A 26855-nucleotide genomic window follows, 5' to 3' on the forward strand; every position below is an offset into this window, starting at 1 on the left:
TGCGACACCAGGCACGTTTGTATTGAGTTTACTAGCAACCAGTTTAATCCGCTTTTAGCCAATTCCTAATTTACAACGTTAACACCGGAAAATAACGTGTCAGTGGGGTTTTACGCGCGTTTATCAATCATCCGAATGTTTTGATAGGCGTTCGAAAGCTGAGGCTCGGCTCAAAAATGAACAGTTGATTAAGATTAAAAGATTGTTGGTAACTGTCTTTTTCTGTTGTTCGATTGTCGATACTTTTTTTTCATTCGTAGAGAGCAGATTGCATCTTGGAACCAAATTTGTTTTCGTCCTCTCCTTCTCGTGAACTTAGTTTGTTTTTAATTGGTGCTTTGAATCATTCAAGTTACTACTGCAGACAGCAGTATGTGAAAAGCAAACCGAAAAATTTTTGCTACTTACGAAGGCCGTCTCTCAGCAGAAAATGACTTCTTGACAGTGACAACTTAAAAAATAGTTATCTTTGTACGTTAAGGTATTTCGCAACAAACCTGCCTTAAACAAAGGTGGGCCATGCGGCGCGACGCTCTGTAGAAGGTTCTCGTTTACACACAAGTATTAAAACAGATCAAATCACCGTGGCTATTCAGTACGACACTTTTAACACGAAATAACGTGAGCTTTTATATTTTTACTAGAGTGAGCTTCTATGTACTTACTGCAGCGGAAAGACTCCTTTAACCATTTGTTTGCCAAAACAGAGCTATTCAGTTGAATATGTATGTTTGAACAAATTACAAATTTTTTGAGTACAAATTAGCGCGACCGCCGTTATTTTAACTTCAAGCAAGATTATGGTTTCGGAAATGCCTGCTGTGGTCTTGGTTTCAACGCTTTTTGTAACTGTGGCCACAGTTTGAAACAGGTTGGGTAAACCTATCCACATTTATGTTCATAAAAGTTTCGGTTTTGTGCAGTTGTGTTATTTGAAGTGGAGGGCTGAGTTAGTAAAGGTCATGCAAATACAGCAGCACAGAAATACAGAAGAATGACCGAAAGGCAAGAAAGTAAATATTGTTTAATCAAACCAAGCCAAGACCTTCTCTGTGCAACGCCTTTTTATAGGTTATGTCTTGTAAATAAAAAGTACAACTAAGACAGTCGCTTTAACAAACTTGTTTTGTAAGTCTAGCAGTAGTAAGCATACAAACCAAACGTATATATATGTATATGTTGACACCTTTCACTTTACCTACAGATCATAAGATAAAGATAATATAGGGCTTAAATAAGACCACAAAAACATTCTGCAATTACGATGCTGTTCGTTTCGAAGCCCACAACCCTGCTATGTATTCTATTGCTTGTCGGACGCAGCCTAGCCCAGCCAAGTAAGTAATTTCTCTTTGCATTGCCTCATTTTTCTTTCAATTTTCTTGGAAGCTCATTGACTATACATACTACAATTCTTCGCTTAATCGTTTGGCTGGCATTTAATGACTTCAAATACTGTTTCATGACGTAGTATGCATCCTCATACGATGTTTGACTTGAATTGACCTAACTGCTGTTTGTGGTAAAGGTCTTGCCCGCAATTCAAAATCTTGGGATATTAATTTTCAGTTCCCTAATATTTAGGTTGCCCCTCAAACTTCCTTATATTGGTTGCTTTAAAGTATTAATCGACCTTGAGGGTTTTATTACCGTAAGACCAAATCACAAGGGTTAAGTTGTACATTCGTTACGCAAGTTTTTTGTTTTGTTTCTCGACATGATAAAGAATCCAATACTACAACGTACGATTATGTGAAATTTGGGTCTAATACGCAACTGAAAATTTAAGTTTAAAGCCCTTTTCGACTTACAGGTATAACTATGTTTGCATCATTTTCCAAAGTAAAAATTTTATTGCAACTTTTATCAAAAAAATTATCTACTTTAGTTTTTTATCATTTTCCCTTTACACCTTAAAGCACTGGTCGACCAACACGATGACGAAAATGATCATCACGAAGATGAAGATCGCAACGATGATCACGATCACGATGAAGAAGATAGTTTCACGCATTTACTTGAACTCGTCGGCTCTCAATCAGTATATATCGGCGATGAAGCTTTTGTAAATTTAACCAATGGACTGTTGGTTAGATTTGATACATGCACTGGAGTTTGTGCTCAGGTTTGTACTGTTAAAGATTGATTTTTTTTTGAAATTTAAAACCGACCTCTCATCATTATCCTTTTTTTTAGTGTTTCTCACTGACTAGTATGAAAACTTTGCTAAACGTGGACCCTGCGTCATCCTTTAACTTAACCGAGGAGACATTTTCCGAACCAGCCCGGGTCATTTTGGAAATCTTATTGAGAGAAAATTGCTCATCTATCAGTAAGTTTAATTTTCAAGCGAAGGGTCGATTTTGTTATCAAATTGTAACGCATTGGAACTAGGAGTTTATAAAATCACAATATTTCTGTTTGCACAACAAAATCTGCACACACGGTGTTTCTTGTTAAAAATTGTTCGAGTTAAAGTAAAATGTACTAATATTACCTTCACTGAAAGACAATATTTATTTTTTGTAAACACAGTAAATACTGAAAACGTTTTAGAAAAGCAAACAAAAACATTTTAGAATTGTTCTTCTTTTGTTCGCCACGGCTACTTGCACCACTATGTACGTCATTCGACCTTCGTGCTCGCAAACGCTTTAAGTTTGAATTTCTGAATTTCAGTGACATTTGCAACTTTTTTGGGGGGGAAGGTGAAAAACAGCGCAAATTTATTTGTGGCACCACTTCTAGCTCACGTAAAACAAGCCCAAATGCCTTGCCGTAACTGCATGTAGAATAGGGTTCTTCTATTTCCCGGATTTTTTAATTCCCGGGATTTGGGAAATAATTTATTTAATTCCCGGGAAAATTCGGCGGATTTTTCGTAGGTAATTACGTCATTGCAATCGCTAAAATTAGTTTATTTTTGCAGGAGGCATCTAATTAGCCATGATTTTGTCGATTAAAACCATAAAAAAAGAACGCTTACTTACTTTATTATTGAAATTACGCAACGCCGTATTTTAGTAACAGTAGACATAAATTTGAACATTACTGTTAGTTTTTCACAAAACTAACACGTTTTTGCTTGATTGTCAATTTGATTCGGAAACATACTTTTGCCGGGAAATCCCGGAAATTTCCCGTCGAGACATTTCCGGGAGGAACCCCAGTAGAATAATTGCAAATATTTTTACACAACTAGCATTGCCCCACACTGGAATATAATTCACGGTGACAGTATCAAGTCAAAAAATAATTTGTTTTTTGCTAAACTTCTGTTATTGCAAGTTTACAATTTAATTGGTTTAAAGTTTGATTTGGAGTAATTTGACTTCGAGAAACGATACATTTTCTCTGTTTGCGACTGCTTAAATCAAAACTAATGTAAAACAGGTACGTGACCGAATATTCTAAACCGCCTGAAGCCAGTGAACAAAATGTGAACTTCTCATTTTGTAACACTTAACGGCAATTACTACCGTAATTTTGACTTTTGTTGGATTGTTAAAGTTTATACTTGTTGTTTCGCGCAGGCTCGACCCACCTTGGTATCAGCTTTGACGTTGACGTCGAGTCCAACGTCACAGATTTGTTGCAAAGGCTTAAACCGATCTACGAAGCTGATCATAACGTCACTAATGTGAGTTTGTACTTGTTGTTGCTCTGCGTTCGAAGCCAAACATTAAAATTGCTATAAGGCGGGGAAATGTTGTTCCTACTCTTTAATGTTCACTTTTTGTACTTAACATTTTTAAAAATTGATGTTAAAGCAATGTCATAATAGTGTTAGCCGTTTGGCAATCACTAAACAAGTGTCAGCATTAGTAAAATGTCATATTCTTTAAACCAGTTGTCGGCAACCTGCGGTTCAAATACCGGTCCGTGATAAAAATTTCAGTTTCAAACCGGTCCGCAGTGCAAATAAGGTTGCTGACCTCTGCTTTAAACCATCGTGATCAATTATGCCAATGCTTGTTGAAGAATTTATGGGTACCGAAATGCCAGTCACATTTCCAAGTTATTTCTGTCACTTATACCGAGACGTTTTGCCTTTAACGTACAACAAAATTAAACCAAATCTACCATCAACCGGTAATTAGTGAAGATGAGAGCCCAGTTTATAGTAGGCAGGCATTAAAAGTCGTGATCGATCAAAACTGAGTATAAGTTTGCTCTTAACTGAAAAAAAACTCTATGTATTATTATGTTACAAATATGACCCCAACTTTTTAGCACATACTTTAAACCAGGTGTCGGAAAACTTTTAAACTCAGCGTGCCAATTTACTTACTTTGTAAAAATGGTAATGAATTTGGGTGTCAACATTTTTGTTTGTTATAGTTTTTTTTTTGTTTTAGTGGTTTCTACCGTCGATTTAAACAGTAATTAGAAAACAAATTATTTCGTATTTGTAGGTAGAATGTGTGCCGTAGGATGCCCACTTCTGCCCTAAACGTGCTTCCTTATAGTCATAAAATGCAGAAACTACAAAACCATTGCAAAGTTTAGTCCTTACTTTGCGCACCATTGACTTTTGGCCTTCATTTTGCAGTGCTTCAATGCTCATGTGTTATTCGAGGATCGTTTAAGCGGTGACAACCTGACTTACCAAGTTTTGGCCAACTTGTTTGAGGGCTATTGCTTGTACCCAACCGATCACGAACTAGAAGATTCAATTTTCGAACACTTCAGTGTTGAAGGCGTTGACGTGTCAGACGCAGGTTGGTTGAAACAATTTACTGACGACAAAAAAGTTTACACAAAACTTCGCTAATCATCTACGCTTATATTTGCTACGCGATTGAAATATATATTTTTGTTTTTATGTGCAGTGTGGGTAAATGGAACACAGTTTAATGAAAATAAATTCAGTTGTTTGGTTGAAACAAAATTGATGTGCAAATCATCTTTTTTTCCTTGACAAAAGTTGTTTCATTGTGTGCGATCATATGAAAAATCATTCACATAAAAAATATTGTTCAAAAAGTTTTGCCTCGTATTTTTTGCAAGCTTTTATGAAGCATGTTGGTTGTAATTTTAGAGCGACACCGCACAACGAACGTTTTTTAATGACTTCCTAAAACACGATACTTTTTTGTTATAGTTTTTGGTAATTTTCTTAACGATCTTGGAATTGGAAGTGTCACTGATGCTGCTGCTGGAGAAGACGATCACGATCACGCAAGAAAAAGAAGGTCATTGGACGGTCATGTGATCGTGAAACGCCAGGCAGATGATCACGATCACGAAGATGAACACGGACACGAGGAGGAAGAAAATCGGGTACCAAGAATCATATGATTTACATTTTCGAAATTTTTTTTTTGAAAAAAAAGCGTTTAAACTCAAAGCACAAGGGACAAAAACACACAATTTCGGTACTGCTATTTCTGGAAGTTTTGGAATTTGGCCCTACTGATTTTGATGTGTTTTGTTTTCCAAACGAACAAACAGTACAACAGGAGTGCCATAGTCTTTTAGAGTCGTGGTGTATTTACCAACCCTGATATTTTGAGGGACAGTCTAATTTGCAAACCCGCATAAAAATCAAATAAGAAATATATTTTCACTTTAAACAACACCATAGTTTATTTATAATAAAGTGCAAACATTTGCCGACAAAAAGTTTGAATCATAAATTCTGAAAAAAATGTCCTAATTAGTCTTTTGCACGTTTAACAAAACCACCTTAAGTTCGATCTTAGTAAAAATGCAAAACTTACACTTCTCCTCTATACCCATTTATTTGTTAGTAACTGTTCTTATTCTTTCGTAGTGCTACAGTGGATCTCAGTTGAAGGCAATTTACGGTTTGAGCGGTAACCTTACACGTGACTCTCTATTGAGTATGTGTACAGCATTCGTTCAACAGATCATATCTGGATCTTGCAATGCCTCCGCAACGAATGCTACAACAGCCACTGATTCAAACTACACAGACAGCCAACGTACGTACTTGGGATATCACCTGGTTTGTCAAAAGTACACGTACAATTTATTTGTCCTGTATTGTGACTAGTAACAAAAACTGATAAAAACTTAAATTTTAAAGTGCTTGAAATGACATGCGTGGGTCAGAGATTTTCGGTATTTTTTTCTTTTGTATTACAAAATGTAATCATAAGTTTGCTTGACAAGCAACATATTAGAAGTATTACTGTTCTTTTTTACATTTTTCTCTGGTGTTTCTTGTGTCCACAAGACCACAATAAACATATGGCCTTGTATTACTCAGAAAAAAATAACATTTTAGGTTGCTAACAACAAAGTTGTAAGACATGACTATTTCTTGATGACGTACATCCTTCTGAAACGGAAACTTTTTGCTACGTTTTCTAAACTAAAAATGTAAAGCCAAAATTGCGTCAATGTCATGTTACGAAAATCATTCATCAGCATTTTGGAAATTTTCCTGGTCGTTCCACCAAAAGTTTGGATTTCCGAAAAAAGTACACATATAGAAACACTAACGACTTGACAGCTCGTTTACGCTTTTGTATTCAATTTCCATTTATAATTACCAACAGGATATGGATATGGAACAGCGGCTGTCGCAGTGATTAGTCTCCTAGCTTTTGTGGGCATCCTGTTTTTCCCAGTACTCACTACATCATGGTTTAAACTGGTCATGCAGTTCTTCATCGCTCTTGGAGTTGGAACCTTGTCCGGTGACGCAATTCTTCACATTGTTCCGGAGGTAAAGAAATGGTGTTTTACACACCAACCTTATTATGTAGATTTTAATGTTCGTAAAAATTGCATTGTTAAGAACCTCCAGTCTTCTGGTGTGATAAATTATCGCAATGTTACTTAACTGACGATGGGCAATTTTTCAAAACGTTTTAGAATGAAATGTTTTGCTTATTGCGTCTATTTAGGTTTCTCCAGACCAAAGGTTTAAATGACATTTATATTTTGAAAATTTGGCTTAAAAAACAAAAGCCAATAAAAAAATTGTGTAACGCTGGTGCATTTTGTAAAATGCTGACCAAGCCCTTGTGTTGTAAAAAGACCTGAAAAATACAGTTTTAGTGTCAACATAATTGCTCAAACGTGCTGTAGTGTCTCTCATCATATAACGCTCCATACTGCCATGTAGCTGCAGCATGTTTAGCCATTATCCACCAAGCGTGTCTTCCAAGTTTTTATGCAACGTTGCAAATCTATTTTTGACTTAATAAATAGTTCTGTGCAATTGTGTGGCCATTTTACCATCACCAAGCGAAATACTCTCAACTAAAGTTTTGTCTTATAACAGATATTTTTTAAGCTTTTTTCTTTATAGATTGTAGGGTTGCACAGCCATGGGACTGGAGACGCCCACGACCATGAGAATGAGGATAGAAGTTATGTATGGAAACTCCTGGTGGTTATTGCTGGCATTTGGTTCCTATTCATTTTTGAGAACCTTATCAAACTTCTTCTCGGCAAACAATACGTAAGTTAAAGTTTTGCCAAGTCCACCGTTAAAACAAAAAAATGCACATGTAGCAGCTGCTATGCAGAAAGAAATTTTCACTGTGATTTTGTACTGGTTTCAAATTTGGGCAACCTTTTTGTTCACAGTGCACATAAATTTACTATTCAAAATATAAAATATAACTATACGCCTACTTTTCGACTTCTGAACTGAACCGTGTATAGTGTGTCAAAGTACACATGGAACCACGTATAGCACTGTGGTAAAAAAGAAATAAGATTCTATACACACATTAAAATCCAGCAAGCATTTAGGAAATGTATTTTTTTCAGGGCCACCAACATAATCATAGCGCCGTCGATCCCAACTGTCACGTGACAAGATTCGCCTCTTCAGAGGAATCCAGCGAAGACATTCCAAGTGATGTGCGTTAACTACTCCTCAACAGTCGTATGCATTTGTTTGTAGTACTGTATTCACTTTGATGTAAAAGCTCATAGAATTGACTCACCCAAGTAGCCTACTAATTGTTTTGTTGATTTAGATTGAAAAAGCCAAAAACGGAAAAAAGAAGGACCCGCCTGTCGGCTGGGGTAAGTCCTTATATTTGTTGCAAAAACAAATGTTTGGTTTATTAACGTATATGAAACAAACAAGCCACACTTAACATTGTCATTTGACTTGTCACAAACAAAAACCACTAAGTGTAATATCCTTAACTGTTTTCTGTATCTTTGGTTCTCTTTGCGCGAAAATCTTAGTTATCAGTCGATAATGTATCAAAACATCTGCTTCTGTTTTACAGGGTTAAACACTGTTTGTATTATGGTCCTGGTTGGTGATATCTTGCATAACTTTGGTGATGGAATTGCGGTTGGTGCTGCTTTCAGTTCTTCCGTGGTGCAAGGTATTGGCACATCACTTGCTGTCTTCTGTCACGAACTGCCTCACGAATTCGGTAAGTGCCAAGCTTTTGTGGTTGGTTGAAAACAATATTTAATGGGATTGAGAACCTACTGTCCTGTACAGTGTAGATTCCATGTTACTTAGCTAGCACCTATATTTAAATCTGAAAAACTATTGTAATTTTTTTCATACAGCTTTACTTTGTCCAAGCTTGTATGCGCAGCAAGGTCAATGCAAAAGACGAAACAGTTCTTAGTCAATTTTTGCAGATAATATGTAATGTATACATATCGCTTTAACCACATCAGTATCTTATTAATAAGGCGATTATTTTTTGATTTGTAAAAAAAGTCAAAATTTTTGAAATAGATCAAAAATTTTCAAAATTGTGTACGAAGTTAAAATTTGTTTACAAAGTCGAAAGCTATATTTCAACTTTTTGTACAAGAATGCCTAATTTAATTACTTGAATTCTTCATCCGATAGTTTGTCAAAAAAAGTTTTTTAATGTCAAAAATTTCAATTTGTAGGTCAAAATTTATCTTTTTTAGGTCAAAAAAATAATCGCCCTACTATATTAAGTATAACTTTTTTGACATCCTAAATTTTTGCCGCAAAGTTTTTCAGTCTTTATTACCAAACCATGGATCTTAAGTTAGTATGGCATCGTTTTTATACTTTTTCACTTTCGTTTTAGGCGACTTTGCTATTTATATGCGCAATGATTTGTCAAAGTGGAAGGCCTTACTTCTCAATTTTCTGGCCGCTTGCTGTGCATTTCTTGGTCTATATGTTGGTCTTGCTCTTTCCACAAACTCGGAAGTTCGCCAATGGCTTTTAGCTGTGGTTGCTGGAATGTTCTTGTACATTGCTTTCGTGAATGTGGTATGTTTTATTGTAAATAGATATTGGCAACTCCGTCTTTTGCAAGCTTTACAAGTATAGTTTACACCTTTATGTGTTATAACAGCCTGCACTAGTTAAGACCATTTGTTTATTTTTACTTGTCCAAAATGTATTAACATTTAAAGCACATTAATTTCCCTTATCTGTCAAGTCATGTTTGTGTGTACTTTTATTGCTAAGTGTACGTGACTAAGTTTCCATTAATTTGTAACACAACTTGTGTTTGTTCAGCTTCATGAAATGGTTGAAGAAGAAACCGGTTTCCCAGTGGCTCAGTTTATTTTCCAGAACGTCGGTTTGCTTTTGGGTTGGGCCATTCTACTTATTCTCTCCCTGTACGAAGATCAATTGATTACCAGCATATCAGCCTGACAACAGCACAGCCTAAACTGTAGACCTAAAGATGCAGCAAATATACGTATGATGTTTTTGTGTCTTAAATAACAGTTAGACCTGCAAGAAATAAGTAGGTCTTGTTAACGCCGTGATTGGGTCGTAATTCTTTGTTGCTTTTTTTAAGAAAGCAAATTGGTACGGCAATCTTGTCTTTAAATGTTTGCAAATTTGGCTGATGTCTACAATTGTTGCCTGGTATACGTATCGTCCTATATTGATTTCCCATCGCTAATTTTTTTTTTTAATATCTTTTCATGCTTTTCACAAACGTGCCACCGTACAATAATGGACCCACTGGCCAAACGATTTAAAAAAAGTATTTGTCATGTTTTTAAAAGTAGGTCAGATGCAGAAAATTTGTTCTGTGTTCTATGTGACGGAGGGCTGCGAGGTATTTCGTATGCGCCCTTTTATCGACCATTTTTACAATCTCCTACATTTTTGTTTGTGTCAATTTTTTCTGTTCTTCTTTTTGAATCCTGTCCTTTGTATCAACTCCTGTTTTGCACTTAATGGTGGTTGGTGTTGACCAACAAAAACTTTTTTCACCTTCATTTGTTTCCAGCAGGTTGAAATTTGGTTGGATAGGATGAGAGAGAGGGTTACAGATTATCCAATTTCAAAAAACAACCTTTTCTATTAATCCATCAAATTTGTAAATATTCTTTGCTTAATCACGCATTTGTGCTTTATTTATATGCCATATAGATTTTCTAAAACACTGTATTGTAACCTTGCTACACTGGTTTTACTATTCTGATAACAATCTTCTTTCGTTGTGCCTGTACAGTCGGTTATGTATTTTCTTCGCTGTAGCATGTTTTATGTCTGCCAAAAATTAAATCTTTGAAAACACTTCGTTAATACTTACATGTGTGCAAAGTGAAAATGCTTATTTGTAGGGATGTAGCGAATATTCAATTTGCCGATCCGACTGTAATGAACCGAAACTAAATCCTTGTGAAATGGCCAATTCGGTCGAACACATCACTACTTCAATTGGTTGCTATTCGGCCGAAACGGACGCTACAAACACAAATTTAAAGCGTATATATTCTTCGCTTAATGAAGTGACACACAACCTTTACTAAGATCGCGAAAGTTTTTATGACTTTTAAAACAATGTAGTATTCCCAATGCACTCTAGACACTGACAGGTATGCAACCTTGCATGGTGAGTGGTGACTCACGTTTGGTTGACCAATGTTTCTTCTTAAAAGTGTTTGGCCTATCTGCAAGGGTTTTAAGCATCGAATGACAATTTTGATGCAAATGTGTCAAAATTCGGGTTTAAATTGTGGCCAATGTTTTTCATCAAAGGGAACAAAACCGACCTGAAAAGCTCAACCGACATTCATTTGTACATAATTAATTAAAAAATATTATCACAGATATTTATTTTAAATTTGTTGTTATTTTGCGCATATTTTGGCATTCGTCTACACAAGCAAATAAATGACAGTTGACAAACCTTTGCCTTTGGTCGATTTTGAAACAGATCATTCATTTTGTCGTAGTATTCCCAATCAGAGCTAGATACTCCAGACTGACTCAAATTCATTTCAATTTGGCTGTAACTTTTTTTTTAATTTTTCCATTTTTCTCGAATCTGCTCCCTAAACATAGGAGAACCATTGCTGACAATTGTAATGTATTGGAATATTGCTTTTCAGACAAGGTTTGTGTTCATAGAAAAAAACAACTTTGCACATTTTTGAGAAACCCAACAACTATTTCCTGAAAAATGGTTTTATTGCGTTGTCTCCAGCCATCAATCTTCTCTAAAACCTTCCTTTCTAAAACCAAATCCAATAGTAAATGAATATCACTCGCACACCACGTTGCCCTCTTCTGCCTGTCAGCTGCTATTTCAGACATATTTTTGACTCTAAAAATGTTACTTTCAAAAACTGAAACCAAACGCTGGTACATTTATTATTTACACTTAACTATTTCCTACTTCCTACAACTAAACACACCAAAATGCTGACAACTGCCCATAACCCGACTTGCAAGCGCGTAACCTACCTCCAACGGGCGGGTTATCTTCGCCGCGTTTTAGCCCGCAAAAATCAGTCAACCGTAGCGACAAAAATCATACGTCACGTTTAGCGCGTTAATTTAGCGAGTTAACCCGCTAGAATTGTCCATGTAAAGAGGCTTATAGCAATGCCAGCACGATATTCCTGGCACCCGTACATAACAGCTTGGCGCCGCTAGAGGCAAGAAATCTTACACTAGGCATTATAAGCCTATAGAATTGCAAGACTTGTAGAGATGGAACAACAAGTTTCTCATTAATGTTGACATATAATAAAATCTGTAACCCAGTTTGTTTTCTTTCCGAATTATAAGCTTATGTATGACCCATTTAATGAAAAAGATTCGCCATCGCTGCCATAGGGCAAGGGTGGGCAACCTATCCGGCCCTTCAGCAACTTTTAAACAGCCCGCGACCGCACTTAAGTTCGTATTTCGGGTTGACGAGCCATGCCACGAAGCGATGCGTACTGGGATCCGTGTGCAACAAATCAAGCGCCTATGCACCGTCATACCACGAAACGCAAGTGGCCTAGCCATCATTTTCGAAGCGTGCAGTGAAAAGCAGCTAAATCTTACCCTGGCTACATGTTGATATCACGCTTTGTCCGTAAACTTTAGTGGACTTGCCATAAAGTGGCATATGTCATATGTATAATCCCAGTGCTAAGTCAGATTGAGTCACCAATTTGCTTCGTTTGTTCGGTTTCCTAATGAGCGGTAATTACGTTAGTCGGGTCAGCAAAGAAGATCAAATTGTAGACTTGTCCATTGATGGATGAATCACCTTTTCATTGTCAACAAGTAAAAACAGTGTAGTTAAATCAACAACATGATGAAGAATAATAAGCAGGCTACTAACAGAACTTTGCTGTTTACATAACCCTGTTTAATGTTTCAGAAGAAAAGCATGCGCGTGCGCTGCATAAGCTTAACATCCGGGAAATTCCGTATCATTTCAACACGTCTACATTAGTTGGATGTTTGCAATTTATTAACGTGAAGTTAGAGACGAAAAGTTTTGTTTTGTATTAGGCTACTCCAGGAATAGAAGCATCTGGCTGTAGGCTACACTTGAAGGGGAATGAATTCATTAAAAACTATTGCCTTGGTCTTGACATTCGTATCTGACTTTATCACGATTATAATGGGGCATTCAGGTAACGTACACTAACCACCTGATGTATTTTATATATGTACTGTGTTGTTACAACTGCTGGTAAAAAGGGCGGAACGATTGGTCGTTCTTGCAATGAAATTGCTGCTGGTTGAACTTACCACAAGCTTTTTACAGTTACGTGCACGACTCGGTTTGCCGACTTGAAGCACTCGATCACGAGCCTGATATGTCCGGCCAATTGCTGGGAAGAAAATCCGTCATTGTGTGGAAATGGGGTCTACACAAGCGGCCCAATATGTCTTGCAGCAATGCACGACCAACAGATTGACAGTAAATGATACTGCATGTGTGTGTTAAAAAAACAAGCCCGACGCAAATGAATATTACTTTAGATTCCGGTGGACTTGTTCAGGTTTTTCGCAATCCGGGCCGAGGAGCTCATTTGTACGGAAAACAAAGAAATGGCGTTCAAACTCAAACCTGCTCTGCGGGCAAATACTCGTACACATTTTCAAGTAAGAATATGTTAAACTGACATAGTGTTTTTACGACCCTATAAGTAAATAATGTTTTAGTGACTTGTGAAACAACTGGCGAATGTGAATTACCGATTACCCATGTCTACTGTCCGGCGAATTGCAAAGCTGCTTCCTACACGTACACGAGTGGAAAATATTTCTCCAACAGCTCTGTTTGCGCTGCTGCTAGAAAAGAAAGGAAGGTTTCGTGTACGTGAAATAGCCAAGTAATAAAACTATAAAATTATATATTCAAGCTCTAAAACTTTATTTTTTTAGCCGCTGGTGGAAAAGTGGTTATCTACTCTCTGAAGGCAAAACCATACAACAATTCGTCAACAAACAATACCAAGTGGTTTTCGTTTGAAGGTAAAATCACCAGGGTAACTTTAAAACTAGCATTAAAACGGACGTGTACGTCGCTCTCTGGTTGGTACCGGCAGCTGCTTTGAGGCATTTGATTAGAGGTCCTCAATTGTGCTTAATCTTCACGCTTTTGTCATGTCGTTGTTTGCGTTTTTTACCCTTTTGAGTTTTGCTCATCGCGGTTTTAATTTTTTTTCTACTTTTGCAGTGTCATTACCTTAATAAAGGCGACCTGAAATGGACGTTAAAACGTCGGGTGAAACAAAACATTTGCCCGAAAAGCATTATTTAGGGGGTGATATACTACGCCTGGCACCAACAGTGTATATGCAGTTTCATCGGCTAAATACAGCCATGATAGGCATAGCTGTTATTAGGTTAAAATTTTTGTTAAAAAAACCGTACAGAGTATTATAGTAATAGTCCCGTTTTGTTTTGATTCCAGACTTCAATGTTTGTTTGTTATTCAACCCATGCGCACTTCCCGGCGCTTGTGTGAACCTGCTTGCCGATTTTGCCTGCCAATGTCCCGCAAGATACACAGGAAAATACTGTGAAACTGGCAAGTCGAATTCAATACTGTTTAGCAGCGACAAAGAGGCCGGTAACTCATGACACGCGTGGTATTATTCTTAGCCCGTTATGATAAGTAAAAATCGCCCCTACAATGAATCTGCCTTTATTATAATTGGATTTTTAAATTAGCTGGCACAAACCAAAATTATACACCAAAAATGTTGGCCCACCACAGCATAATTATTTGCCACAACAAAGAGCATCACGATTTTATCAAATCACCAACTATCGTTTTTGAAACTTATACTTGACCTAAATAATGTGTTTAAAGTAACTATGGTCTGTAAATGTTTTGATTAAACTTAGATTTTGCTCGAAAAAGTTGTTTTTTATTTCTTCTGCTCAGTTTTTCCCAATTTGTTACAACTAAATACCTTTAAAAGTTTCACTTTTTTGACTTAAATTATTGTTTTAAATTTATAATTTCACTAAATTTATTGTTTTATATATTGCCAAAAATTGACATCACCAAAATAACTAGAAAAAGCTTATTTGATATTTTACCTTCAAGAAATGAAATGCTGGGATGGAAATTATAGTGGAACTTATAACGCCGGAGGAAAATCATTGTTGTGTGTCCAAGGTTGGCTGGTAAGTGTAATTTGAAAAATCCCATCTGTCAATTTCAATTGGGTAATATTGTTTTGACTCAGGTAATACAGCGACGTGCCACAGGGCAAGTGGATTTTAATAAAACATGGACAGAGTACAAACAGGGATTTGGATCTACGCCCAATGAGTTTTGGCTCGGTAGGTTATTTGAACAAATCGCGACAACAACAACAACAACAACAAAAACAACAACAACAACACGAATCAACAACACCAACACGAACAATAACAGCAACAACACGAATCTGGCTTGGTATGGTATTTGAAAGAATAGCGAAACATTTGAAACATCGCGACAACATTTGAAACATCGCGACAACAACAGCAACAAGACCAACCGTTTGCAGGGCCCAAGTACAAAAAATGTTTTTTTTTTCACATTGAAGTGTCTGTCTGTATTTGATTTAATTTACAGTGGCGATAAGACAATTACCTATGAATCACATTTGTGATAGGGGGTGTGCAATCCCAACTGCTTTAAAACCTGGTTGGTTCAAATAAAACTAGAAATTTTGTCTGTCCATCATACTAAACATAGCTGACAACATGCCAAAGATATTCGCAAATCACCAGCAAAAGATCAAAAAGATTGATTTTGCCAATAGAGTGCGGTACAGGTAACCAATACTTTTTTGTGTGCAGGATTAGAAGCGATCCACCGAGTGACTAAGACAAAACCTTGCCGAATTAGATTTAACTTGACTGATTATGCGTCCAAGCTTGTGCAAGCAACATACAAGTAAAATCAATACCCATAATTTTTGTTCCAAATTCTTTTTTAGAAAAGATTGTAACAACAGGCTTAATTCTTTTATATTTATAGTGTGTAACATGAAGTATAAAGTATCGTTGAATTATTTGACAGAAATCGTCATTAAAAAGCAATTGTCACATTACATCAAGCAAACATAAGGCGTTTTATTGAATCAAGCTAGTCACCGAAGCACTTTTGTATAAGACAAGTCACAGGGAAATTAAAAACTACGACAGGTGCTTACAACGCCACAGCAGGCTATAATTTTACCCTATACATTGTTGCATAGAGATATGCTTGGGAGATTTGTCTAATTGTGATGTGCTGTGTGTTTTGTTTTTCCGGTCTGTATGAACTTGTTTGCAACACATATTAAGCAGTAGTGAAATTTTTGCAGCAATTTTCGGATTGGTTCGGAGACCGACAATTACCGTTTGAACATTTCGGGGTATGTAACGTCATCCACTGCTCCCGATGCGATGTTTCATACAAACAGGGTTAATTTATATCCGAATGGACATCACAACGGAATGCAATTTAGCACTTACGACAATGACAACGATATCGGGTGAGTGTTGTTTGGTTGATGCAACCTGAAGTGGTAATCCAATTCAGATGATTATTGACAAAGTAAGCATGTCGTAGGGTTTCAATGCAAGGGATAGCAACAGGATAGAGACAAGTTTTCAGTGAAGTCGTAAGACTTAAGACAGGGGTTCTTAACCTGGGGTGCACGCACCCCCAAGGGGTGCGAGAACTGTTCCTAGGGGGTGCGGGGATGCTGAATCATTAAGGTTGGTTAGGTCTATTCTATTTAAGCAATTACAGAAGGGGGTGTTGCCTCTTTTAAGTGTTGCCTTTACCATCTGTTTGTTTTATTCCAATTCCCTTGATCGTCACACTTTTCTAGTATCTAAGTTTTGCTCGCCGCTATTTTTTTGAGGAAGATACACCCGTGTCACCTACTATTAAACTTACTGATATCTAACCATGCCAATGTTTTCACCTAACAGAAGGGTCAATTGTGCCATCAGCCGGGGTGGAGGCTGGTGGTACGGTCAGTGCGACTGGACGAACCTCAATGCTCTGTGGGGCAACACGTGGCCTTACATTAAGTGGTATGCAGGCGGTCCTGTTTCAAACAAAAAGGCGTTCAGCGCTGTTTCCATGGAAGTCCGGTGTGACTAAAGATTAGCTTGCTGTACATTGTGTTGTTTTTTGTTTCGATCAACAATATGTTCTGCGATGCCTTTGTACAAATACACCTGTCACATTTAATTGAAAAGTCATCGCATAGCAAAGTGGCATTTTTTTGCAGATTTCGTGTGTTGAAAGGACGACGTTTCGAGTGACTATATTTTAACATGCATAATGGATCACAGATTACCTTTCAGGCTAGCATTGCCGTAATGTGTTGATAATAAAAAACGCACCTGGGAAAAAAGGAACAATCTCTTTTAGCCGGCTATATCATTAACAGCATGTGACAAGATGTTTGTATTACAGAAGTGGCGTGTTGTAAGCAGGATGTCTGAACGAATTGGGTTGTGCTGAATATGTCCCTGCTAACCACGCCCAAATTAATTTAACATGTGTGTGGTTAAAAATCGAAATCAATTGACAAAGAAAAGTTGGTTTGGTATAAGCGGAAAGCATACAATGATAAACACATAAAGTATAAATCATTTACTGCGGTCAATTTAAGTCATTTACAATCGCTTAAAAGTAAAATTATTGATTTACATCCAGTTTACTGGCAAGGCTGGTTGAAACAACAGCGGAATGTAGCTTTTTGGCTTATAACTCCTCTGTAAAATTACTGACTTTAAGACGGCATAACCCTATTGGATTTGAAGCTTATATTCTTGCTAATTAGTTGAGTGACCTAATTTTGAGTGATGTTATCAACCGGGCCAGAATGTTAGCGGGAAACGTAGTACTATTTCGTGTTTTCTTTTGTTTGAAGGTAAAACAAGGTTCATAATTTTTCCGAAACAAGGTATTTTCTGATCATGTATCGTTCATCCTGCTTGAATGTGTACGCGGCGATTGTGTTTATCTGGACGGTTTTCTTCGATGGGATCTCCACCGAATACAATCCTGCAAGTAAGACTAAAACTATAATTGCTACTATAAGTTCAGCAATTTGAGGCAACTTGACTCGAGCAATTTGAAATATGGGTATATTTTTTTTTCGTCAAAGCAATTTGGCGCTAGGACTTATATTAAAACTATGAATGACCGTTTAAAATCACAGTATTAAAGAATTCCACAAACAAAATTTAAAAAATATTGGAAAAAAGTTGCATTCGACTTTCAGCCCAAGCTGCAATAACAAAAACCTATAAGCGAAAAAACGTGGTAAACGTTAACCTTCGAAACACGATTTAGGGGCGATTATATATGTCTTTTATTGTGTAGTTACGTGCAAGACTCGGTTTGCCGACTTGAAGCATTCGATCACGAGCGTGATTTGTCCTGCCAACTGCTGGGAGGAAAATCCATCGTTGTGTGGAAATGGGGTCTACACAAGCGGCCCGATATGTCTTGCAGCAATGCACGATCAACGGATTGACAGTGAGTTGAACAATATGTGCAAACAAAGTAAATGAACGCAAACGTCTTGTTTTATTTGATTATATCGATGGTGAAGTATCTGACTTTCAAACTCACCCGACGACCATTAGTTAAACTTGTGTATTTTAGATGATGGTGGAGTTGTGACGATTTATCGCAGCCCAACAGGAAAAAGTGGGTCTCGATACGGCAAAAAGAGCCAAGGTGTGAAAAGTCAAACATGTGCAAAGGGACAATACGGCTACACGTTTTCAAGTAAGCGCTTTTTCTTAAAGTCATATAAATAGATTTGAAGCCGAGATTTAGTCGGTTCAAAAACTTTGTTCCCCTGGTTAGTTCATTGGGGTTTGATTTCTCTTGTGTCGTTTCAACGATATCTGACATCGTATTTGTGTAGTTGTGTAGACGAGAGTTTTGTTAAAACAAAGTTTCTTATCTTGAACTGATTTACCCCCACCTCTCCCGTTGTATAGAGCATGGCCGAAGGCGTATACGATCACATTAGATGAAAATAGGTGAACGTGGAAATATTAGTCGCTTGCGAAAAAATTTCTTTCCTTTTGCTAGACAGCCAGTTTGTTTAGCTTTATGAAGCATCAGATCTGTAATCTGTAGCACAAGCCAATTCTGGCTGATAAGTTCCGTTCAAAATTGTTTACAGATGAAAATTTCTGTCCCAAGTCTTTGTGTCCTCTGAAATAAACGGCCTGTCGCCAAAATTCGTTTTGTTAGCTTCAACGCGACACACTGTTTTATATTTGTCTCGAATTGAACGACTCACCTAACTGGTTTGGCCTTTGGGACCCATAAACTACAACCACTTCAAAAATCAGTGTGACGTGTAAAATATATTTCAATTTGTGGTTTGTGGCCCGGAATTGATGCAAAATCATAAGTTTTGCCCCTGCTAGTAAATCCTGTGTCCGAGTTGTTTGTAGATACCGTTTGTGTGGTGTTTTTCTCATTGCATAAATGATTGACGGTTTCACAAACAAATCAACCGATCATTGTTATTGTTTTCTGCAGTGACATGCAAAACAACTGGCGACTGCGAATTACCGATTACTCATGTCTACTGTCCGGCGGAATGCAAGGGTGCTTCCTACACCTACAGGAGTGGAAAATATTTCACCAACAGCTCTGTCTGCGCTGCTGCGAAAAAGCGAGGAACGATTTCAGGTTTGTGGAAAGTCAAAAGGTTGATACATTACTGTAAACACATCAATACGTTGTTATCCAAACAGAGAACCCGTGTGTCTTCAAGCGTGCTTCCGTCGCGCAGACGTGTTTATCAGCAATGCTACCTGGTACAACAACGGAACATGCATTCAATTAAAATATCGTTTCCAAATTAGAATAAATTGTAAACTACAGAAAACGTTCTATCTTGGACCATGTACGACGTTGTTATTTCGATTCTAAATTTACTTTGGAAACATGTGGTTTTTTGACGATCCCAATTTTTTTGTTGTAGATTGCTTAAACATGTTGTTGTACCAAAATTAGGCACCGTTTACAAAAGAGTTTGTTTTTTACAGACGCTGGTGGCAAGGTTGTCATCTACGCGATGAAGGCAAAGGCGTACAACGGCACAAATACAACAAACAACGATTGGTTTTCGTTCGATGGTAAATTTAGGATTATTGTGGATGGTTATTAGCGTAGAATTTAATATAAGGCTCTGTCCTACACAATGTTTCTTTCCAACTTACTGGTAATGGTATGGCTGCTAATAGGATAGGCTTAATTACTGTTTAAAAAAATAATTACGTAATAACTCGTAAACCGTTTAAAATAACCGACTCTGGTTTGATCAATTGTTCTCGTCAAGTTTCTGGAAGTGGTAAAGTTCAAATTTACACAATAATTTTTTTAATAACAATTTACCTTTGTCAACTTGACCTGAATTTGAATTTTTTAATACCGAAAGTATTCAGTGAGAATGCAAGTAGCCCAGCATCCTGCGTAACGATTTTACTGTTTTAGATTTCGATGTGTGCTCCTACGTTAACCCGTGTGGAAATAACGGCACATGCGTCGACTTGCTCGCTGATTATGGCTGCATGTGTCCTGAAAAGCACACTGGAAGGAACTGTGAGACCGGTAAGTACATTTTATGCAGTATACCTCGTACGCAATTCTTGATTCTTACAAAGTATTAACGCAATGAATTGAACAAATGAAAAATTTACTGCGCAATGCATTGATTTGTTATATTTTATTCTTTTCGGCAGAATTGCCTTGTTCCCCGGGAAGTCAAGAATCTGCACTTGCCGAAAAACTGGAGAGTCTCTGTTCACAAGGATGGACTGTGAGTTATCAACATTCCACTTTACATTTCATTACACTAACGATTGTATTTTAGACGATTCAAACGCGCTTTGATGGAAGGGTTAACTTTAAAAGACCCTGGGAAGATTACAAGACTGGATTCGGAAATCCGTCTGGGGAATTTTGGCTAGGTTGGTTTTCACATACACAAGATTTTCAAGTTTTTAAATTAAAAAAATCTCGTTTATCACATGCTTCTGCATACGTAGGTTTGGATAAAATCCACGCAATGACCCAATTAAAATCCTGCCGAGTTCGATTCGATTTGACAAACATCGGCGAAGAAGAGACATTTGCCGAATACAGGTGAACAAATATAACTAACCCCATAAAGCTTCTCTTCTCTAAGGAATGTTTGTACATATAGTTAACGCAGTTACCTAAGGTAAGTTAAATCGTGGATAAAATAGTTGCAATATCACAATTTCGGACTATTTGTGACCAAAAGTTCGAAACGTGTTGGCCAATTATTTAATGGGAGAATAGAAAGTTTAATTATTTGCAGTGTCAAAATTTGTAAAAAAGAATATCAGAAGTGTTACCGAATTTATGTAAAAGCATCGTGCCAATAAATGATAAGCTGCAGATAATGCACATTGTTTCGACCTATAAGGTCTCAGGTCTCTCTATAGACTATAGTGTAGCCATTCAACGGCACTCCAGTTTGCTGAGAGTAACAGGGCAAAAACCCATGCCTCACCTAGTCTGTGCGATGCCACAACTGGGCATACACCCCAGAGAAAACTGGCTCACAATGGCCAAGCAACTGCTTGAGAACCAAAGTGAAGTCGGCTCAGTGTCACAGTATCAATGTAAAAGCATCGAGCCATTAAGTGATAAGCTACAGACAGTGCCCAGTGGTGGCATCGCAGTGACTATAGGTGAGGCATGGGTTTTTACCCCGTTACTCCCAGCAAACTGGGGTGCCGTTGAATGGCTACACTAGCCAATGCGGCCGTTCTCTAGTCACCAGCGGCACTGATGATACCTTGTAGGTCGAAACAGTGTGCACTGTCTGTTAGCGACTTGTTTTAGTCTTATAAGCCCTACCAATCTGATCTATTCCCCGAGACTGTCTCCCCCATTCAGTAAACGGTCCAGAACCCAACAATAACGGTTCACCGCGAAAGCCGGATACACCTAACACTGCTTTTGCTAAAAGGGCGTCTCACAGTTTATTATATTATTAGTTATGTCACGTACAACGTCACACCAACGTAAACAAATCAGGTCTCTTTACCTGAAAACTACCGCGGCATGTAAAAACAACGTCAAGAAAACGACCGTACACTAGACGCCCACAAGAAGACTGGCCGTCCATTAACATCACCGTTGATTAATCACCGGCTTACACATTTTTACAAGGTTGCCCGGTACATCCGGGAGCGACAATCGTGCGTGGAAAAAACATGCAACTTTAACAAATAAAAATAAACCAAATGAAAACAGCTTTAGGTGGAAATAAGGGATTAGGTCAAAAATAAGAAAAGATGACTTCAAAAATATAACATGTAAGAAATACATTTAAAGGTGAACATAAGTGAAAAGTCATTTGCATAAGTGAAATATATAAAACGCAAGTGCGACATTTACACCAAATAGCATAAACAGATAAAAAAAACGTGTCATAAGTTACAAACAAATCAACAAGAAAATTTACAGCGGCTGACATGTGAAACATTTTCGCCACAGACGTTTTGAAGGCCTTACCACTCCAGAGTTTAACTTTTTTGCAGGTTTTTCGAAATCGGTTCGGAAAGCGAAAACTACAGAATGATCATATCTGGCTATATGACGTCATCAACTCGTCCTGATTTGATGGATTATCATAACGGGATGCAGTTCTCCACGTATGACAGGGACAACGACCTTTATTCGTAAGAATACTGATGTTTGCATTAAATTTCAGCTGAGTTATTTTTTGTTATTTCCAGTGGCAGTTGTGCGCTTGGTGGTGTTGGTGGTGGTGCTGGATGGTGGTACAGCGAGTGCATTCGTGCGAACCTGAATCGGATTCCCCAGGCCTATTGGAACCCATCAAAGTTTGACGTTGCTGCAATAAGCATAAAGTGCGATTAACACGGTTTAAATGTTTGACATCAGCCTGATTTTGTTACTCTTGTTAGCTTTTAACGGAACGTTTATTTTTTCTTAACGTATCGGACAAAAACAGTTAAAACCTAAACTGAACAACGAACTATCATTACGCTAAAATGATTAGCGAAAAACACAAGTTAAAAGGTCTTCTCAGATGCAAATGCCATTTCTCAATTCTATGTGTAAACGCGTAATATTTTTGTGTCTGTTGATCCTAAAGCACTAATAGACAAAAGTCACAAGATCGTGCTTAAAAAAAAACTTTATTACGCTGTTGCTCCCAAACGAGCGAGTATTTATTGTGTTTATGTATGATATGTGAATTTCTGTTTCATTTTGCTGTACACACTAATTTCAAATCGAACATCTCATTGCGAATTGTTTATTAAATCTTAATCAATTTATATATATCAGAATATTTAAATTATCATTTCGTAATGTTCCAGCCTGACTTTTTTAAGAAAGGTCCATTACGCTGTTGATGCCTTTTTACAAAATACGAACTTGTAAATATGTTTTAAATGTTCTTGAGCTTAAAACAAAATGCACATTGCTGCATCTTCAATTATCAAGTGGATCCTGCGCTTTATCTTCGCAGTGTGATCCAGATTTGCAAATAAGTCCACATTTTAAGCGCAAATGTAGAATAATAAAAATTCAGGCCCTTATCCGGCTGGTTTATCAACAAACGTAAGCCTAAACCTGTTCTGTCCCTTTACAACTCTGGTGTAAACTATCATTTTAATAAAAACCGGTGTGGATTTTGTCGATTGCTTTTCTTAAAATGTCAGCTTTGCAACTTTTGCTGTGTCACTATATCAACTCATGGATGAAAGTCTTTCATGTAAAGAACATAAAACTTTTTTATTGTGTCATTTTATCGTTGTGCATGTGGTGATGTACTTACCGTTCACAAATATTGCTCTTTTCTTTTAAAACACGGTGATTGCAATTTCTCCGTTTACAAGCTGTTAAAATTGGGTTTTATCACAAGTCGACAACTAACATAATTACCACAAGGAAAATAAAGGGATGGAATCAGCTCGACAAATGATAGTTTCACGGTAATATATACGTAACCGCAAAACTCAATTGACAGAAACGTACATTCGATTTGCTCATTTTGCAGTCCATTCCAGGTCATCATTTATGAATACGATGTGGGGAATCTGACCCAACCCAAAAATACAACAATGTAGTGTGCCTTGTTTTCATTATGAACGTGCAGATACAGTTCCAAAACGCTCCTTAAACAAAGGGTTGAAATAAGGCCGGTTCATGGAACTAAAGTCTCAATTAAAAAAGAACATCTGTAGTGTTTGTTGAGTAAAGTCGTGCTTGGTTAAGACGTAAGTAAACTTGTGTTCGGATCAGAATTGCAAAATTCGAACCCAACTCGAAAGTACAAGTCTGGACCCGGAACGCATTTCAGGTATATATAGCAACTATAGCTAACTAGGGGGATATTTATGTATATTAGCTTGACCCATTGGCTAAGTGCATTTAACTGTTTTCTGTATAGAAAATAAGGTAAATTGATTCATGGAGATTGATTAGGTTAGGTTGGGTTATTGTGTTTCTTAAACACAGAAGAATATGAAGCGTGAAACGTGATGTTAACGGTATAGGAATGGTAGAAAGCATGAGATTTCAAATTGTGAAAATACGCACTAAAAGATAAGTCTAGAACTGAAAATGTGACGATGGCGAAATGCAATTTTCTTGCTATCATGTGACAAATTCATTAAGTCGATATTACGCGAGTATGCATTTTGCAAATATCAGAACTCTATTCTGGAATTTTACTCAACCTAAATTAAACCTAAAGAATTATCGTTGCGCTCCGTTGGATAACAAAGTCAGTGGCCCAGTCACACAAACCAATCTAATATATTTGTACTGTTTCAATAGAACGATTACTGCATGTGAACGAATTTGTTGCAATTCAGTTAAGCTCACTGTACTATAGTACTATGGTGTACGACTGGACAAATCAATCAAATTTGGCGTGCAACCCAACAAGTAACATCAAGTAGTCTATCACACAAACTAGAACATTGATATTACGGATGACAATGTAGGGTAAAAAGCTTTCAAAAACTTTAAGGACGCCCAAATAAGTAATATCGTGCCACCGCCAAGTAATTTTTTGAGTAAAACTTTTTACCACTTGAATACCGAACCACGTATTACTTCATTCCACGTTTTAGGAAAACTTAAGTTACCGTAGAACAGGGGTCACCAACTCTATGCCCGCGGGCACTCTGTCGCCCGTTGGCCCCTTTTAAGTCGCCCGTTGGACTAGTTCTTAACTAGCAAGGTGCATTTGTGGTTTGCTAAAACATGCTGCGTCTTATGTTGATTCTGTTAATGTTCTAAACTTCTAACCACAGCCAATTACTACAAAGTTGGGCGACCATCATGTCAATTGACTTTTATTAGTAAATGAGAAAATGTTGTATCGTAGGGATCACATAAAACCCTGGTTTTGTGAGCAGGCCAATGATTATACGCGCTACAAATCTTCAAATATAGGCACTTGTTTACAAATACTTGCTAGCTTTTGTATATGCTTTATAATATTTTAAATATGTTTTCAACTGGTAGCCCTCGAGCTCTTTGATGATATTAAAGTAGCCCTCGGCATAAAATGGTTGGTGACCCCTGCCATAGAAGCTTCAAAAGAATTGAATTTTGGCAAACTCTTGTTTATTGATATTAAAGGTAAATAATTAGTAAACTTACCATGCTAAAATGATTTGAGACTCGTTGTAGAACTTTGGGAAAATGAAACTAGATGAAAAAAGATATGAGTACTTCTCTATGAACAAGCAAATCGTTTGGCGTGCAAACAAAAATCACGTCTAGCCAGGGGTTGCCAACCCCTGATATAGATTGTGATTTGGTGTCTATAGACGGATTTGTTGTATGGGGATTTTAGGGTTAGAAATCCCGGAGAAAAATATGCGGCAATCGCAACGCACAGTCCGAGACCATGTTTTATTTTAAAACAGCTCGAAATGAAGTTTTCAGCTCAACATCCTAATCCCGGGTAAAAATCCCTGGAAATCCTAAACTCAGCACTTTCTAAATAGTTCCCAAATTAAAACCTACTTGTTTCAAGACATTCCAATCGTATTATGGATAATGACATGGGACGATGCGTACTTGCATGCTAGTGTAACAAACCACACGACAACAAATCATCTTATCATAACAAGCACGTAAACATTGCATCGTGCAGTGAATCGTCTAATCTTCACACCGGACACATGTAACATCACGCTTTAACTGAGCACTTCCTTTGGCTCGCAACTGTATAAACTAGCGTACCTTCTCAAGAAACGCCCCACGTTTACAAGCCACGTTGGGTCGCATAATTTATACATCGTTTGTGTGGTTTCGATAATCGCGCTTCACTTGTTTGAATTTCTAATGATGAGCAAATAGTTTAGCCGCCTTAAGAAAAGCAAATTAAACCCGAAAGCTTGTTTATAGTCAGTTATGTCGCAGCTGTTACACGTTGTCGCAATGCCTTGCGCAAACGAAAAAAAATGGTGAGAAATACTGGTTAATGCAAGGTTTTCTTCAATTGAACAAAGACGCAACCCGATAAGTGTTATAAGTTAGGCTCCAATTCCTGGGATTTAAAATTTTTCCTGAATCCGGGATTAGTTTTACTGACACCCGGGAATTGGAATAGCATTGCGACAACGTGTGGCAGCTGCAGCATACAGCTTCAACTTGTCAAGTAACGCGGTAAACTAAATAGATAGTAAAATAACGATGTGAAAATTGCGGTACATGGCACGTTCGTTCGCGCACCCACACAAAAACAAAATTGCTAGTTTCAGTTTGGAAGGAATAATTGTATCTTCATTAAATGTACTTCAACTTGTGAAAATGTGCGGGAATCGCAACGCACAGTCCGCCACCATGTTTTATTTTTAAATGAGCTCGAAATGAACTTTTTAGATCAATATCCTAATCCCGGGGTAAAAAAAATCCCGGGAAATCCCGGGAAATACCGATCAAAGCACTTTATTAACAGTGGTTCTCGACCGAGGTTCCGCGGATCCCTAGGGGTCTGCAAAGCGTTTCCAGGGTTCCTAATTCGCGCACAACGAGATAAATCACAAATTAAAAAAACGGTTGGACGTTTTAAATTTTTTTGGTTAAAACTTGTTTAAAATCGTTCTTCATAGGCTTCAAACCAAGATGCATTGTAACATTTAA

The 26855-nt window shown here is 37.4% G+C and overlaps 4 protein-coding genes across 5 annotated transcripts; all 4 read left to right on the forward strand.

The window, feature by feature from the left end:
• The first annotated feature begins 1222 nt into the window (after positions 1 to 1222).
• Positions 1223 to 11102, forward strand: LOC145215096 (metal cation symporter ZIP14-like). Of its 2 annotated transcripts, XM_080083751.1 has the most exons (15): positions 1223 to 1337; positions 1920 to 2125; positions 2197 to 2332; positions 3534 to 3640; positions 4553 to 4721; positions 5105 to 5283; positions 5777 to 5948; positions 6528 to 6697; positions 7286 to 7438; positions 7753 to 7845; positions 7965 to 8013; positions 8226 to 8378; positions 9024 to 9211; positions 9464 to 9650; positions 10197 to 11102. In XM_080083751.1, the coding sequence occupies exons 1-14, from the start codon at positions 1265 to 1267 to the stop codon at positions 9602 to 9604; spliced, it is 1989 nt and encodes a 662-aa protein (XP_079939877.1). In that variant the 5' UTR covers positions 1223 to 1264; the 3' UTR covers positions 9605 to 9650; positions 10197 to 11102. The 2 variants fall into 2 exon arrangements, with proteins under 2 accessions (XP_079939877.1, XP_079939876.1); XM_080083750.1 differs by having other exon boundaries at positions 9464 to 11102.
• Positions 11103 to 12752: 1650 nt separating this feature from the next.
• On the forward strand, positions 12753 to 14287 carry LOC145213210 (cysteine-rich secretory protein LCCL domain-containing 1-like). The gene is made up of 6 exons (XM_080081441.1): positions 12753 to 12828; positions 12963 to 13118; positions 13181 to 13303; positions 13364 to 13516; positions 13586 to 13675; positions 14118 to 14287. Exons 1-6 carry the CDS (start codon positions 12753 to 12755, stop codon positions 14285 to 14287), a joined length of 768 nt encoding a protein of 255 aa, XP_079937567.1.
• Positions 14288 to 14761: 474 nt separating this feature from the next.
• On the forward strand, positions 14762 to 16802 carry LOC145213211 (ficolin-1-A-like). The gene is made up of 5 exons (XM_080081442.1): positions 14762 to 14839; positions 14902 to 14998; positions 15503 to 15599; positions 16012 to 16182; positions 16628 to 16802. The coding sequence occupies exons 1-5, from the start codon at positions 14762 to 14764 to the stop codon at positions 16800 to 16802; spliced, it is 618 nt and encodes a 205-aa protein (XP_079937568.1).
• A 789-nt stretch (positions 16803 to 17591) lies between these two features.
• LOC145215166 (uncharacterized) lies at positions 17592 to 23784 on the forward strand. The gene is made up of 11 exons (XM_080083823.1): positions 17592 to 17720; positions 18036 to 18191; positions 18321 to 18446; positions 19218 to 19370; positions 19730 to 19819; positions 20178 to 20294; positions 20426 to 20502; positions 20557 to 20653; positions 20732 to 20828; positions 22259 to 22399; positions 22457 to 23784. The coding sequence occupies exons 1-11, from the start codon at positions 17627 to 17629 to the stop codon at positions 22599 to 22601; spliced, it is 1293 nt and encodes a 430-aa protein (XP_079939949.1). The 5' UTR covers positions 17592 to 17626; the 3' UTR covers positions 22602 to 23784.
• Positions 23785 to 26855: the final 3071 nt, after the last annotated feature.

This window comes from Phallusia mammillata, chromosome 2 (genome assembly GCF_965637545.1).
Source record: "Phallusia mammillata chromosome 2, kaPhaMamm4.hap1.1, whole genome shotgun sequence".
In the NCBI taxonomy this organism is placed as follows: domain Eukaryota; kingdom Metazoa; phylum Chordata; class Ascidiacea; order Phlebobranchia; family Ascidiidae; genus Phallusia; species Phallusia mammillata.

What these genes read in the sequence shown, in the direction of transcription:
- LOC145215096 (XM_080083750.1), top strand. Translation starts at nt 1,265, where the DNA reads ATGCTGTTCGTTTCGAAGCCCACAACCCTGCTATGTATTCTATTGCTT. An exon ending in TTCTTCACATTGTTCCGGAG is followed by an intron (nt 6,698 to 7,285) that starts GTAAAGAAATGG and finishes TTTTCTTTATAG; the next exon opens with ATTGTAGGGTTGCACAGCCA. An exon ending in GCGAAGACATTCCAAGTGAT is followed by an intron (nt 7,846 to 7,964) that starts GTGCGTTAACTA and finishes TTGTTGATTTAG; the next exon opens with ATTGAAAAAGCCAAAAACGG.
- LOC145213210 (XM_080081441.1), top strand. Translation starts at nt 12,753, where the DNA reads ATGAATTCATTAAAAACTATTGCCTTGGTCTTGACATTCGTATCTGAC. An exon ending in GATTATAATGGGGCATTCAG is followed by an intron (nt 12,829 to 12,962) that starts GTAACGTACACT and finishes AGCTTTTTACAG; the next exon opens with TTACGTGCACGACTCGGTTT. An exon ending in AAAAGAAAGGAAGGTTTCGT is followed by an intron (nt 13,517 to 13,585) that starts GTACGTGAAATA and finishes TTATTTTTTTAG; the next exon opens with CCGCTGGTGGAAAAGTGGTT.
- LOC145213211 (XM_080081442.1), top strand. Translation starts at nt 14,762, where the DNA reads ATGAAATGCTGGGATGGAAATTATAGTGGAACTTATAACGCCGGAGGA. An exon ending in TGTGTGTCCAAGGTTGGCTG is followed by an intron (nt 14,840 to 14,901) that starts GTAAGTGTAATT and finishes GTTTTGACTCAG; the next exon opens with GTAATACAGCGACGTGCCAC. An exon ending in CTTGTGCAAGCAACATACAA is followed by an intron (nt 15,600 to 16,011) that starts GTAAAATCAATA and finishes AAATTTTTGCAG; the next exon opens with CAATTTTCGGATTGGTTCGG.
- LOC145215166 (XM_080083823.1), top strand. Translation starts at nt 17,627, where the DNA reads ATGTATCGTTCATCCTGCTTGAATGTGTACGCGGCGATTGTGTTTATC. An exon ending in GAGACATTTGCCGAATACAG is followed by an intron (nt 20,829 to 22,258) that starts GTGAACAAATAT and finishes ACTTTTTTGCAG; the next exon opens with GTTTTTCGAAATCGGTTCGG. An exon ending in AGGGACAACGACCTTTATTC is followed by an intron (nt 22,400 to 22,456) that starts GTAAGAATACTG and finishes TGTTATTTCCAG; the next exon opens with TGGCAGTTGTGCGCTTGGTG.